The sequence below is a fragment of the Hemicordylus capensis genome, chromosome 3 (genome assembly GCF_027244095.1).
Source record: "Hemicordylus capensis ecotype Gifberg chromosome 3, rHemCap1.1.pri, whole genome shotgun sequence".
Taxonomy (NCBI): domain Eukaryota; kingdom Metazoa; phylum Chordata; class Lepidosauria; order Squamata; family Cordylidae; genus Hemicordylus; species Hemicordylus capensis.
This window is the reverse complement of record NC_069659.1, coordinates 3,779,986-3,795,535: the sequence shown is the minus strand read 5'-3', so window position 1 is coordinate 3,795,535 and position 15,550 is coordinate 3,779,986. Positions and strand designations below refer to the sequence as shown.

General features: G+C 46.7%; 1 protein-coding gene across 5 annotated transcripts in view; it reads right to left on the bottom strand.

Moving 5' to 3' along the window:
- Positions 1-12,447: 12,447 nt before the first annotated feature.
- LOC128351159 (disintegrin and metalloproteinase domain-containing protein 29-like) overlaps positions 12,448-15,550 on the bottom strand; it is a 55,645-nt gene continuing 52,542 nt past the window's right edge. For 4 of the 5 annotated variants that reach the window (XR_008319613.1, XR_008319614.1, XR_008319615.1 and 1 more), the window contains 2 exons: positions 14,741-14,926; positions 12,448-12,738 (listed from right to left, as the gene is read on the bottom strand). Coding sequence is in view for 1 of the 5 variants with exons in the window: in XM_053310370.1 (XP_053166345.1) it covers positions 14,846-14,926 (81 nt within the window). In the remaining 4 variants the exon portion in view is untranslated. The remainder of the gene's footprint in view (positions 12,739-14,740; positions 14,927-15,550) is intronic. The other variant, XM_053310370.1, reaches the window with a different exon arrangement.

Genomic DNA, 15,550 nt, shown 5'->3' with positions numbered 1-15,550 from the left:
CATTTTGTAAAATCTTACTTTGATGCAAGTATAAGATCAGACCACAAAACCATGTCTTTGGGGAGCAGGACAGGGAATGCAGTGCTCACGTGTCGTCTCCCATCCAAATGCAAACCAGGGTGGACCCTGCTTAGCAAAGGGGACCATTCATGCTTGCTACCACAAGACTAGCTCTCCTCAGAACTATTTTTTGAAGTTACCACTTCCTTGTTATACCACCTCAACTACTGGTCCATCTAGCTCAGTATTGTCTACACTGGCTGGCAGCAGCTTCTCCAAGGGAAGCAGAGGGAGGCTGGGTGGCTAAGTGGGCAAGATGCCACATCCTTTGTCTTAGACCTCAGATGGGCAGGGGCCTTTGAGTTGACAGAAGGTTTCTGTCAGCTCAGTGGAACATAATTTGGGGGAAAGAGTAAACCCGAGAGGAAACGTGGAAAACCAGAAAGAGGCCGTTCCAGATCCAGCACTGCAGACTTCATCTTAGGCAACTCCCAAGGTTGGGTGACGTTTGGCTGGCGCAGTCCCAGCCAGAGGGTAAATCCAGGCCACCACAAGGTGACTTGGGCAAAGATCTTGCTGTTGTGGCGGGGCAGCCAGCCATATACCGTATTTACCCAGCTACAACAAGACCAGCTCTCCTCTAAATATCTGCTGAAAGGCATCATCTCATACTGTGCAGGAGGAGGCAATGGTAAACCCCTCTTGTAGAGGAGAGCTGGTCTTGTGGAGATCCATAAATGCAACAAAAAGTTTGCCCTTAGAAGTACTTGTGTGCTTAGTGGCCAAATGATGCAATAACATACAATGGTCCAGGGTGGAGCAGTTCGCCCGAAAGCCAGCCTGTTCAGGACCAAGAACATTAAAGTCAAGCATCCAGCCCTCCAACTTAGCCAGTAGATAGCGCACATAAACCACTATCGACAAAAGACTAATTGGTCTGTAGTTGGAGGCATCTGAGTGAGAGCCATGTCTATAAATGCGTATCACAATGGCCTCCTTCCAAGAGGGGGGAATAATGCCGGTACTGTTGATTGAAGAGAACAGGCTGGCCAGAACAGGAGCCCACCAGGTTGGCCAACAAAGTCTCAGAGAGGATGCGATGTGGGCCAGGTGCCTTACCTCTCTTTAAAGCTGAAGCTAAACGGAGTACATCAGCGGAAGTCACAGGGGGCCATAGGGGTAGCCTCTCCGGAACAAGGAGACCATTGTTTAAAAGGGATACATCCGAGTTAAAAAGAGATCTAAAATGGGCAACCCAGACTGGAAGGTGAGATGTTAAAGAACACCGCCGGGCTTCTTTATAGATGGAAGAGGATCCCCTTGGAGCACTTGACCGAGAAGAATCGATGGGCCTTTGAGAGACCCTGTTCCTAACTTCACCAGGATTGATACATTCTGTAAAAACGTGTCTAGGGACAATATGCCACTTTGCCAAGTGGTCCCTCATGCGTAACAAGGACAGCGGGATCAAATCTCTGGTATTCCTGATAAAACAACTCTATGCTGACTCCTCTATTCATGTCAGGTTTGACCTGAGAGGGGCTCTGACAGACCCCATTGCCACATCTAGAGGAGTCAGGCAAGGTTGTCTTTTGGCCCCAGCCCTTTTTAATTTGTTTATTAACGACCTGGCCTCTGAGTTGAATAAAGTGGACGCTCACTCCCCCAAGCTGGCAGACCATTGGGTTCTGGTGCTCCTATATGCAGATGATTCGATCTTTCTGTCCCAGACCCGAATTGGTCTCCTCAGACTTTTGAGAACGTTTGCCCAATATTGCAATGATAACCATCTTACCATCAACTTTGCTAAATCTAAGGTGCTGGTGTTTTCGAACGCCAGGAAAGTTTACAGTTGGAGTATAAATCACATCAAGATTGACCAGGTTTTTTAGTTTAAATACCTTGGTATTTATTTCCAGTCAAACCTTAATTGGAAATTTCAGTGTTTACATGCGATCCATACTGCACGTTCCACTTTATATGTTTTTCTTTGGTTTTTCTTCACTAGAGGTGGTCAGTACATACCTATGGCTCTCAAAGTGTTCCGAGTCAAAATTGTAGCTCAAATGCTCTTTGGGGCTCCACTTTGAATTCAGGAGATACAGTCGGAGATGGATTCTATTCAGTCCAGATTTCTCAGAGCTATCTTTAGAGTGCCGGAATGTGTCTCTTATGGCGCTTTGTGCCTGGAGTTGGGTTCCTATTCCATTGCCTGTCGGGCCTGGGAGCTTACACTAATTCACTGGCTTAACTTCTGCCTTGGGTCTCAGGGATCATTGTACATCCAACTTATGTGGAGGGACAACTTCCCCAATTCCTGGCTATCTGTGATTACCAAAAAAGTGCTGAGTTTGGGGCTTTCTCCCTCCAGTTTATTGTCCCTCTCTCTTACCAGCGCCAAGGCTATTATGATCCAACGTCTTAGAGACATTGAGTATCAATGCCTTGTCTCCCTAGCGAATAGATGTTGTTCTCCCATATATCTTGGCATTTCCCTTCCTGCTCGTAATCATCCTGCCAAATATCTTTCCATGCTCCATCTGGTCAAACTGAGATCAGCCTTTGCAAGAGCCAGGCTGAATGTTCTACCCTCTGCCTTGCTCCTTAGAAGGTTTTGCAAGGATGCCCCTGTATCGGGGCTAAGTTCTTGTGGTGAGGGCTGCTTAGAAACAGTTGCTCATGTACTTTTGTACTGCCCTCTGTTTCGTGACTCAAGGAAAAAATTACTGACCCCTTTATTTGTTCAGTTTCCAGGCAGGCCTGACTCATTTTATCTTAATTTATGTCTCACTGATGTTAATGAGAATATTTACAAAACTGGTTGCTAAATTTTTATATGGGGCTATAAAACTGACCTCTCGTCATGGGTTTTTTTGAGACTGATAGTGTATCTTTTAGTTATTTTATGTTGTATATATATGCCTGCTAACAGCCAATAGTTTTAATTTTGTTTGGCTTATGGCTGCAAATAAAATGATTCTGATTCTTGTGGTAGCAAGCATGACTTGTCCTCTTAGCTAAGCAGGGTCCACCCTGGTTGCATATGAATGGGAGACTAGAAGTGTGAGCACTGCAAGATATTCCCCTTAGGAGATGGAGCTACTCTGGGAAGAGCAGAAGAGAGTGCCCTCCCTGGCAGCATCTCCAAGATAGGACTGAGAGAGACTCCTGCCTGCAACCTTGGAGAAGCCACTGCAAGTCTGTGAAGACAATACTGACCTAGATAGACCTATGGTCTGACTCAGTATGTGGCAGCTTCCTATCAGGGGCATTTCAAGGTTGGAGTGGGCCCAGAGACAAGATTTTAAAATGCCCCCTCCCCCCACTGAAGCTCAGCTCATGAAGTAAAGAAATATTAAATGAGGCTGAATAGTGGTAACAAAAAGCATAATAAAATATATCCTATGTGCCACAATAGAACATCATCCTAAATTATTTTTCAAAAGGTTTTGTAAATTGTGGACGATGCAAGTCATTGAATGGTACTAGAGAAAGACCTGCTGTTCTGGTAGCTCCAGGTCTTCACACTCACATCTATTTCGGAGGATGAATACAACTGATGGAAGCCCGGGCGGGTGCGCGGCTGGGGGAGTCAGTCAGGTGACTTGCCTCTGGGGGGCTCCCCAAGGCACTGGGCCCCCAGACAACTGTCTCCCCTCACCCCATTATAGTTACGCCCCTGCTTCTTATGTTCCTATGTTACCCGAATCAAAGACTGCATTTAAGACTACCCCCTTAAAATCATGAATGGTGTGGAGAAAGTGGATAGAGAGAAATTCTTCTCCCTCTCACATAACACCGGTGGCAAATGCAGAGGTCCGTCTGCATTTGCCACCAGCTGGTCTGGTGGCTACTAAGGGACGGGCCGTCTCCGCTGCTGCCCCGAGGCTTTGGAATGTGCTCCCTAGTTAAATAAGAGCCTCCCCATCTCTGACAGCTTTTTAAAAGTCTTTAAAGACACATCTGTTCACCCAGGCTTTTAACTGATATTGTTTTTATCGTTTTAATGTTATTTTTAGAATATTGTTTTAAAATTTTAAATTGTCTTTTAAATTGCTTGCTTTTAATTTTTTTTTTTTGTTTTTAATTAATGTTTTACTTTTTAACCTTTTTGTAAACCTCCCAGAGACGTAAGTTTTGGGCGGTATAAAAATATGTTAAATAAATAAATAAATAACACTAGAACCAGGAGTCATCCCATGAAATTGATTGCGAGGAAATCTAGGACCAACAAACAGAAGTACTTTTTCACACAACGCATAATCCACTTGTGGAATTCTCTGCCACAAGATGTGGTGACAGCCAACAACCTGGATGGCTTTAAGAAGGGTAACTTCATGGAGAAGAGGTCTATCAACGGCTACTAGTCAGAGGGCTGTGGGCCACCTCCAGCCTCAAAGGCAGGATGCCTCTGAGTACCAATTGCAGGGGAGTAACAGCAGGAGAGAGGGCATGCCCTCAACTCCTGCCTGTGGCTTCCAGCAGCATCTGGTGGGCCACTGGGTGAAACAAGATACTGGACTAGATGGGCTTTGGGCCTGATCCAGCAGGGCTGTTCTTATGTTAGTCGTGGCTACATACAGGTTCTAATACCTGCATTTACTGGAAAGGAACAGGACTCTGAATACAACCTCCTGATTTCTAATATCAAGAAACTTGGGAGAACAAATCTTGGATTCAGATAATTCATGCAGTATGTAATGAACTGGATTCATACAGTATATAATGAGTTGACAAAACCATGTGGGTGCCCAGAGCGGGTGCCTGGTGATGCCCTTCCAATTTGCTTGAGAGTGAGTGGACACAGGCAGTTTTTACTGAGAAATGTTTCCTCCTCCTCCAGATGATAATAGACCTCTCTCTCCCCGACCCCACCCATGGTTATCATGAAGTCTGCAACCCTGCTGAGTTGACTGACCTCAATGCTAATGACACTTACTTAGGAGTAAATCTCATTGAATTCAGGGTGACTTCTGAGAGGACATGCCTAGGAGGAACAGCCTGACTGTCTTTATAAACATGCCCATTCATCTGTCAGATGCGAGGAGTCGCTTTCCATCACGGAGGGCGAGTTCGTTTTTCCCTTTCTTGTGATACTTCCCTGCACATTTGTTTTTAAAACCCTCCATGAATGCAGGGGAGGCTGCCTGGATGTCTCTGGGTTGTCTGCATCCGCAATCTGGCCATGTGGCGGCTGTAACACGGCTTGATTGCCGGTGCAGTTCTTTCCTGACTTGATGGACTCACCCCACCACTATCAGCTGCCTCATAATCCGAGAGGTCTTGAGTTCGTGCCCCCCCCCCCACTGGTGACATAATCAGCATTATTTCAAATCAAAGACTGAGCCCAGGGCCAGGGGTGGATCCAAGGGGGGGGGGCAATTGCACCCCCTGTGGATTTGGATCCAGATTGGTAGATCCTCGGCAGCGTAAAAAAAAAGTTAGCCCATTTGCGCCTCAAATGTTCACGCACCCGCCATCTTGGATTGTGGTAGATGACATCATTGCAAGCTATGCTATCGAGGTTTCCCCATGCGGCCCTACAGCTGTAGCAAACTGGGATCAAATCGGTGAGGCGGTTCACATGTTAGCCCATTTGTGCCTCAAAAGTTGACACGTGTAGAAGTTCACGTGTGTTGTGTGAGAACCCTCTTGTGCAATACTTAAAGCAGCCCAGGCAGGGGCAGATGAAGCTTTTTGCTGCCCCTAGGCAAAATGGTTTTTAAAGTGTTTTTAAGTATTTTTAATTGGTTTTAAATCGCTCTGAATGGTTTTAAATTTGTTTTTATATTGTTTATAATGTGTTTGTTTTAAATGGTGTTTGTTCTCATATTTTACTAGTTGTGCCCCAGAGCCTTTGGATGAGGCGGTCTAGAAATGTAATCAATCAATCAATCAATCAATCAATCAAAGAGGCTTTTGCTGCCCTTTTACCTTAAACAAAAAAGGTTTGCCTTTTTTCTGATAAGGTAAAATGTGAGGGGACTTTCTCCTCGCTCCCTCCACCCTTGCTGCAGCCACCGCTGCCCACAGAGAGGGGTGGCAGAATTTGAGGAGGGGCAAAACTTGCTACTCCTCAAATTTTGCCGCCGTAGGCAAATGCCTGCTCTGCCTCTCTGTTAATCCACCACTGAGCCCATGTGCAGATGTGCAGCATTCTTTCTGTTGGCTGACATAGTCATGCAAGGTACCCAGCCCAGCAAACGCAAAAATTGTGCACATTGTTACACAAGAGTAAGCCCATTGGAAATAATGGTCTTACTCTTGCCTGGTGTCATTTGTTCACTTTTTGTGCAACTTGCGTGCATGCAGCATTACTGGGCTGATGTGTCCCACTGTGCAATTGCACGGGGGCTGCTTTAAATATTTGCAAATACATTTTCATTGTGAATAGTGAATAAATTTTCATTGTGAATAAACTGTACATAGGAAGCTGCCTTGTACTGAGTCAGACCCTTGGTCCATCTATCTCAGTATTGCCTACACAGACTGGCAGTGGCTTCTCCAAAGTTGTAGGCAGGAGTCTCTCTCAACCCTATCTTGGAGATGCTGCTGGGGTGGGGAGGGGACTTGGAACCTTCTGCAGGCAAGCAGGCAGGTGCTCTTCCCAGAGCAGCCCCATCCCCTAAGGGGGATATTGGAAGGCCTGTCCAAATGAAGAGAACAGAAAGGAACACAAACTCTGGCAAAAGAAATGCAAGCTGACAATAAGGGTGGCGAAAAGAGAGTTTGAGGAACATTTAGCTAAAAGCCTCAAGTGAAATAACAAAAATTTCTTTAAATATATCAGAAGCAGGAAACCTACCAGGGAGGCGATTGGACAGACAATGGGGGAGTAAAAGGGATTATTAAGGAGGATATGGAGGTTGCAGAGAAGCTAAATGAGTTATTTGCGTCCGTCTTCACGGCAGAGGATACTGAGCATATACCTGTTCCTGAACCAGGTTTTTCGGGGATGGAGGCTAAAGAACTGAGTCAGATAGAAGTGACATGAGATGATGTTCTAAACTGTCTGGAAAAATTGAAGACTAGCAAATTGCCAAGGCCGGATGGCATCCATCCAAGAGTCTTCAAAGAACTCAAATGTGAAATTGCCGACCTCCTTGCTAAAATATATAACTTAACCCTGCAATCAGGCTCTGTCCAGGAGGACTGGAAAGTAGCAAATGTAATACCAATTTTCAACAAAGAGATCCAGGGGCAATCCAGGATATTCTCAAGAATAAAATTGTAAAGCACATAGAAGAACAGGCCTTGTTGGGGGAGAACCAGCATGGCTTCCACAAAGGTAAATCTTGCCTCACCAACCTTTTGGAGTTCTTTGAGAGTGTCAACAAGTATGTGGATCAAGGTGATCCAGTTGACATAGTATATCTGGACTTCCAAAAAGCTTTTGACAAAGTTCCTCATCAAAGACTCTTGAGGAAACTTTGCAGTCATGGGATAAGGGGGAAAGTACATGTGTGGACTGCTACCTGGTTGTAGAAAAGGAAACAGGGTAGGTATAAATGGAGAGTTTTCACAATGGAGGGGAGTAAGAAGTGGGGTCCCCCAGGGATCTGTACTGGGGCCGGTGCTTTTTAATTTATTCATGAATTATCTAGAAGTTGGGGTAAGCAGCGAGGTGGCCAGATTTGCAGATGATATCAAACTCTTTCGGATAGTGAAATCCAAAATGGATTGTGAGCAGCTCCAAAAGGATCTCTCCAAACTGGGGGAGTGGGCAACAAAATGGCAGATGCGCTTCAATGTTGGCAAGTGTTAAGTGATTCACATTGGGACAAAAAACCCCAACTTCAAGTATATGCTGATGGGATCTGAGCTGTGGGTGACTGACCAGAAGAGGGATCTTGGGGTCGTGGTGGACAGCTCGTTGAAAGTGTGGACTCAATGTGCGGCAGCTGTGAAAAAGGCCAATTCCAAGCTAGGGATCATTAGGAAGGAGACTGAAAAGAAAACTGCTTATATTATAATGCCCTTAAACAAAACGATGGTGTGGCCACACCTGGAGTACTGCTAACAAAGTGTAACAGCCACTTTGAAACAGGTCATGGTGGCAGCAAAGGGGTCCAACAGCAGCCAGAGGGCATCAGGTTGGTCAGCCCTGGTTTATTATGTATGTTGTTTATTATGCATGTCCACACATTACGCTCAATGCATGAACAATCTGCGCATGTGTAAATAGCATCAGAATTGTACCACAGGGCAGCTCCACTCCAAAGGAAAGTTTTGCAAATGCAGTTGCACAACAGGGTGTCCGGCTGCTGTTGGACCCTTTTGCTGCGGCCATGACCTGTTTCAAAGTGGCTGCCACAGTGCTCTTTTTCCCCTAAGGGGAATATCTTACGACGCTCATACATGTAGTCTCCTGCTTAGCAAAGAGGGCAATCCATGCTTGCTGCCTGTGAGGCAGCTGGCCGCTGCCGCCATGGAAGAGAGTGCCCACCTGGGCATGCCAAGTCTTCTCTTCCCCGCCTTCCAGGCTCGCCACAAGATTCCCTTTCACTCCCCCATTTAAAAAAGAATATTTTTTAAAATTTTATTCCTGGGATCACTTGCGCAAGGACCCAAATGGAGCAGGAGGAAGGGCAGATAAATGCATTTCAAGGAGAATGTGGACACTCCTGCCTGGAAAATACATTGCAGTGGATGGAAAATATGAATGGCCACCAGCTCACAATGAAGCATTGAACATCCCTTTACTCTCGCTTTGAAACCGTTGCACTATTCTGTCACACTTTGCAATGCATTAACTGTTGCAAATCTCATAGTCCGGAAAATGCCCAGGAGAGAGTGCATGCCCTCAGCTCCTGCCTGTGGACTTCCCAGCGGCATCTGGTGGGCCACTGTGTGAAACAGGATGCTGGACTGGATGGGCTTTCTTGGGTCTGATCCAGCAGGGCTGTTCTTATGTTGGCTTAAATGTGGACATCATAGTTGGAGGCTGTTTTGTAACTGTCATTGATAGGCAGTTTATGAGTTAGTTCGTAATAATAAAACTTGGCATTTTTATATCACTTTGGAGTTTTCAAAAGGCTTTACATATATCAGTAATCCTTGCAACAATCCTACAAGGCAGGTCAGTATTGTTCTTTCCAGAAGAAAATAAGGCTGAGGAAAAAGCTGGCCTGAATGGGATGGGGTGTAGTAGAGCATCTGCTTTGCATGCAGCGGGTCCGGGTTCAATCTCTGGCAACATCTCCAGGTAGGGCTGGGGGAAAATGGCTGCCTGAGATGCTGGAAAGCTGCTGCCAGTCAGTGTAAGCAAAACTGAGCTAGATTAACCAATGGTCTGACTCCGTAGGAGGCAGCTCCCTATGTTCCTGTGCCACCTAGGTGCTTTCCAGATTAGACCCTGCAACGGAGTCACAACGTATCTCGGAATTGTGCTTCCACCCTTCCTGTGTTGTGACACAGCAGTCCCTACGTGGACAGCAGGGTGCCGTTCACATTTCCAATGCCTTGTTTTGAATATAATCACTGCGATATAAAGCTAGGATGTCGTATATCCAGAGTAAGAAAGTTGCTGTTTTGGGGGGTTGTTAGTTTCCTCAAGACTGCTCCCCCTGCTGTTTACGTTTTGAATGAGACTTGCCTGAACGGCGGCATTTTGCTGCTGTTGAGCAGCTAGTCTGGAAAGCACCCTAGTAAATTCATTTCAGAGGTGAGATTTGAATCTGATCTTTGGCCGCTCCGCTTCACTTGCTCGCATGTAACAGGAAAGAAAAAGGAAAGATTGTGCTGTCGAGTCGGTGTCAACTCCTGGTGACCGCAGAGCCATGTGGTTTTCTTGGTAGAATACAGGAGTGGTTTATCATTGCCTTCCACCCATGCAGTATGAGATGATGCTTTTGCTGTTGTCACTGAAGTGAGCATCTGCCTCCAGCACCATCCTGTATTTTACCAAGAAAACCACATGGCTCTGTGGTCGCCAGGAGTCGACACCGACTCGATAGCACACTCTTTCCTTTCCATGTTAGAGACACACACATATTTTTATGACACAGATCCTGTTCTTCCTGAAAGAGTTCAGGGTAGTGTACATGATCTTCCTCCCCACTTTTATCCTCATAACAATCCTGTGAGGCAGGTTTGGAGGAGAGAGTGAGTGCCTCGCCTAAAGTCCTGCAGCAGGTTTCATGATTGATTAGCGAATGCCAACTCCCCCAGTCCTAGTCTTCACACTCTAATCACAACACCACACTGGCTCTAAACTGTGCAGGCATTGATTGCAGAAGAAACCTGATGCAGGAGGAAAAGGAGATTAATTTTTAGCAATGAAGTAAACTAATGGGGAGGAGAAGGATACCTTTAGAGAGCATGAAAGGGTTTAATTATCAAAATGTAGGGAGGCTGTGGGCCCTGGGCAAGCCCTGTCGGCCCAAGGCTCTTTTAAGTACCTAAACAAAAAAACGGGGATCACTAATGGTGACAGGAAACAACCTGGAAATAAGTGATCAAAAAACCCTCTGAAACCAAGAGGAACAATGGTTGAATAAAGTAAGACAGTGTATAAATCTGCTAAAGGTAGCATATGACATCAGTACGCTACCTTTAGCAGCTTTATACACTGTCTTACTTTATTCAACCATTGTTCCTCTTGGTTTCAGAGGGTTTTTTGATCACTTATTTCTGGGTTCCTTCTTTTAAGTACCTAGCAACACCTCTGCAAAGGTAGAGGTGCCATGCCCCCTGGAATTCCAGGTTTCACCTGGATTTCAAGCATCTTACCTGGGTACTTTCCAAATTAGCCACTCAACAGCAGCAAAATGTTTGTGTTCAGGCAAATTGCATTCAAAACATAAACAAACAGCAGGGGGAGCAGTCTCATGAAAACTAAAAACCAAAAAAACTAGCTACTTAAACACAGGATATACAACATCATAGCACTATATCGCAGCAATTAAATCCAAAACAAGGCATTGGAAATATGAACGGCGCCCTGCTATCAGTGTAGGGACTGCGGTGTCACAACACAGGAAGTGTGGAAGCACACTTCAGAGATACGTCCTGACCCTGTTGCAGGGTCTAATCTGGAAAGCACCCTGGATTGCTTAGCCCATCTGGATTTGTCTGGATTTCAGATTTCATTTTTTAAAAAAACCTAATGTCTAGCCCTTGTAGAAGCAGAGTTATGGAACAAAACGTGCAGTCACTCTTTTGCTCGACCGCTGGACTTGGATTAAGAGGAGGCTTGCTGGGAAGGTTTCACTTACAAGTACAGTGATCCCCTGAGGAATGTTGCCCTGTTTGTTATCAGCAGAGGATCTCTATCAGGCAGTTCTGCTAATTTAAATGTCAGGGCAAGGGGCGGGGGAGAAAGGGAATGAGAGAAGTGGGGGAAGAGGAAGACAGAAAGTGCTGCAGGGTGGGTGCAAGGTGACTGAAGGTGACCCAAGGCTACATGTGGTCCCCCAGAGGTGCATCAGGATCCAGTCTGGCCCTCTACCAGATTTGAATTTGACACCGCAGGCACAGTGCATTTGCAAGAGAGAGAAAATCCAAGCCCCAATATTTTTATAAATGAGGGTTGGGATTCCCGTTGCACCCCCTGTAATTTCATCCTGGATCCGCCCCCTACTGAGCCCATGTGCTCAAAAGAAAGAAGCACAGCGTGCAAATGGGAAATGTGCAGAGATTTGTAGAGGGGGTGATAGTGAAGACCCACTCGCCAAATCCTTCCAGTCAGTGTTCCCTTCCTCTTGTCTCTTTCTCCTCATCCCTCCTTCTGTTGCTCTCAGACTGGGAGCGTGTGGTGGACAAAGCATGCCTCCTTTTGACCGATGCTTTGTATTTAAGTGCTACAGAAAGCACTTAAAGAAACACCTCTGTGATTACGGCTGTAGTGGGTGTGGCTAGATGAGGCAAGGAAGGATGCCAATTTGGTCCAGGTTTCCTTCAACACCCTGTCACTTTCCAGGTGACATCCACATCTCAGTGCAAAGGGAAACAAGGTATGACAGCTCAACCACAGTGGGGGCTGGGTGAAAGCCTGAACGTGCCAGAATGGGCCAGAATGACCCCTTAAAAATCAAATGGGATCCCAAAACCAGAGGGATGTGTTCGAGGCAATGTGGGTCAGTACATGGATGGAAGAAGCTGTCTTACATCTTGTGCAGGGGGAATGGGGGCTACGAGATTATCTCTAGCTTTGGCGCAGAGTAAGCCAAACCCAGGCATGCCCCAGGGAGAGGGCGTTTTCCTCAACCCAAGCCTTTGAAAGGGGAAGACATCTGGAGAACCAGTGTGGTGTGAATGCTCTGGACCTGTTGACCGTGGGGCAGTCAGTCACGATCCCTCAGCCTAACCTAGTTCACAGAGTTGCTGTGACTGGGAGAATAAAATGGTGGGGCAGGGCTGGGTACCATGGACACAGCCCTCTGAGAGGAAGGATGGGGCGGAACATACTAAACACGTTTTCAAGCCAACCTCTATGAGAATCTCAAGTGAGGGTGATAATCGGTCTATTTCATTCTCGGAACTGCAGTGACCACTCCCACCATGGTCATTGTGAGCACAAGGATGGAGCTACCCGTGACAACTGTATGCAACCATCAAAGAAAGAGTGCGCGGTTCAAAGGCGGATCGTGGGATCATTAGGCCGAGGAGGAGGAGGGAGCATGGGGTGGGATGGCTGGCACAAAGGCGGCAGGGGAGGCACGCTTCCTCCTCCTCTTCCTTGGGGCACCTCAAGGACCTTCAGGTTTAAAAAAAGATCATCTGCCGAATAAATCATCCCTAAAAGATCAAAACAAGAAGAAGTTCTGGTAAGAACTAATCCGCCTACTTTCCTTTCACTATAATCTTAAATGAGTGTCAGACTCCCAGGGGATGGGGTGGGCTCCTAGCCCTTCTTGGACTCCAGAATGATGGGGTCAGCTCAGCACCACAAAAGGTCAGCCTCAGGAACAGCCAGGGGAGGAGGTGAGCTTGTCACCTGAGTCGTCCTCCTCCTGGCTTGCTGCATCCCCTCTCCTGGAGAACTCCTGGCTCCCCTACTCAGAAGCAGCCCCTCCTCATCAGCTGCCTTGAGTTTAAATACTCCCGTGCAGAGCGGACAGGGCTTCAAGCCGACTTCCAGCCCCACCCCCTTCCTGAACTTGCTTCCTGTTCCCTGCCCCACCCAAACTAGATGTCTCCCTGGAGCTGTTTCCTGACACTCTCCCTGCCTTGCCCGCTCAACCCCATGGGGATCTGACCAACCAGGACCTTCCTCATCCCTACTGCCCCCTGAAGGGAACAGAAGCCCCACAGGAGGGATGCCACGCCCTTCTCCAGACTCCACAGGGCCCATCAAGCAACCAGGTAACATGGCATCCCAACAATGAGAATTACCATCTTCCCAAATTAGCCCACTTGCACCTCAAATGTTCATGTGACTGCCATCTTGAACCGGGACACTATCGCAAACAATGCCGTTAAGGTGTCGCTATGTGTCACTAAAACGGTAACAAATTGGGTCCAAATCGGGTAGGTGGGTCACAGGTTTGCCCACTTCCAGCTCTAATGTACATGCATTAATCATCTTGAGTTGGGGTGGATGACATAATCACAAACTACATCACTGAGGCATCCGTATGTGTCTCTACAACTGTACGCAGTTTGGTTCAAATCAGTCCAGGAATTGCAAAGTTGATAGGGAGAACCACACAAAGCTGGGTGATCTCATAAGCTTACTTTCCTTAAGGAAAGTAGGCAAAAAATAGGGTTACGTTACCACACTTGTTAACAGTTACTCTACTTGGCTTGCTCAGTGTGTCTGAATAACACTGAGGAGGTAATTTAGCGGTCACCAAATTGCTCCCTTGGGGCTATTTGATTGATGTTGTGAGCCGCCCCAAGCATGAGTGTACTGGAAGGGCGGGATATAAATATTTAAAATAAAATAAATTTAAAAATTGCTCTGGGCAGTGAGAGGACTAGAGAACAGGGAGTGCCTTCAAGAAAAGCTCCTGGGTGCTTTCCAGGGTGCTTTCCAGATTACCCCCTACAACAGAGTCACAATGTATCTGCTAAGTGTGCTTCCACACTTCCTGTGTTGTGATACCGTAGTCCCTCCACTGACAGCAGGGTGCCATTCACATTTCCAGTGCCTTGTTTCGAATTTAATCACTGCGATTTAGTGCTATAACACTGTATGTCCGTTGCAAAAAAAGTAGCTGTATTTTCCGTTGTAGATTCTGGGGGTCGTTTTCAATAAGATCCTGTGAAGCCGAAGCATTTTACCACTGTTGTAGCGGGTAATCTGGAAAATGCCCTGATTACACCCTAGAACAGCAGTAAAATTCTTCAGCTTGGCAGGATCATATTGAAAACCACCCCCAGAATCTCAAACTCCTACAACGGGAAAATACAGCTATTTTTCTGCAACTGACTTGTAACGTTGTAGCACTATAACGCAAAGATAAAATCCAAAAGAAAGCATCGGAAATGTGAACGGCCCCTTGCTGTCAGCGCAGGGCCTGCGGTGTCACAACACAGGAAGTACGGAAGCCACACTTAGCAGATCCGTAGTGACCCTGTTGTAGGGGTTAATCTGGAAAGCACCCTGTCTGATGCAAGGGTTCCAAGGAGGAAAGTCACGATTACTCGCTCTTGCAGCAGAACCAACATAGGGAAGGCCAGCAACCAGGAAAGTCTTTTATAGGCAAACACTTGCCCTGGCCTAAAGACTTGCAATGCTTGTGCCCCTATACAAGTGGCCTTGTATAGTGGCCCTATACAAGTGGCCGGAACTTACATGCCTGAGCAGCAATGGCCCAGAACTGCAGGGGAATGCAAGCCACTGTTCACATTTTATACAGAGGGCCACCCCATTGTGCGTCACCCCGGGCTGGGAACGTGCCTAGGCAGGATCCTCCACAGCATTATGGAGGGATGGTGCTTCCTTCCTTTTGGTCCTCCCTTCCTCGTTTCTCAAGTGCTCCTGGAATAAACAAAGCAGGGTTAAGAGACAGACCCTCTCCCTGCACCCAGTGGCTCCAAAGTCCCTGGACTAGTCCACTGGTCTACTTCTTTATTTTAGTATTTTAAAATATATGACAAAATGTATACATTAAGCCAGGGATCTCCAGCTTTGGGTTCCAAGTTCCCTCCTTGGCAGCATCTCCAAAATAGGGCTGAGAGAGACTCCTGCCTGCAACCTTGGAGAAGCCGTTACCAGTCTGTGAAGACAATACTCAGCTAGATGGACCAATTGTCTGACTCAGTATATGGCAGCTTCCCAAGTACCTATGTCCGTCTCGCTCAGTATTGTCTGCATTCACTGGCAGCAGCCCTCCAAGAGTAGAGACGAGAAGTGTTCCCTCTAACAGGGATTCCCAGCTGTTGTGACTACAGCTCCCAGAATCCCCAGCCAAAGTCCATTGCAGCTGGGGATGCTGGGAGTTGTAGTGAACAACACCTGGGAATCCCTGTGAGAGGGAACACTGGAGACAAGGGTATTTCCCAGCCCGACATGGAGATGCCGGGGATCGAACTTAGGACTTTCTTCACTATAAAAAGCAAATGAGCTGCCACTGAGCTATAGTTCTTTCCTAAGGAGGGTAGA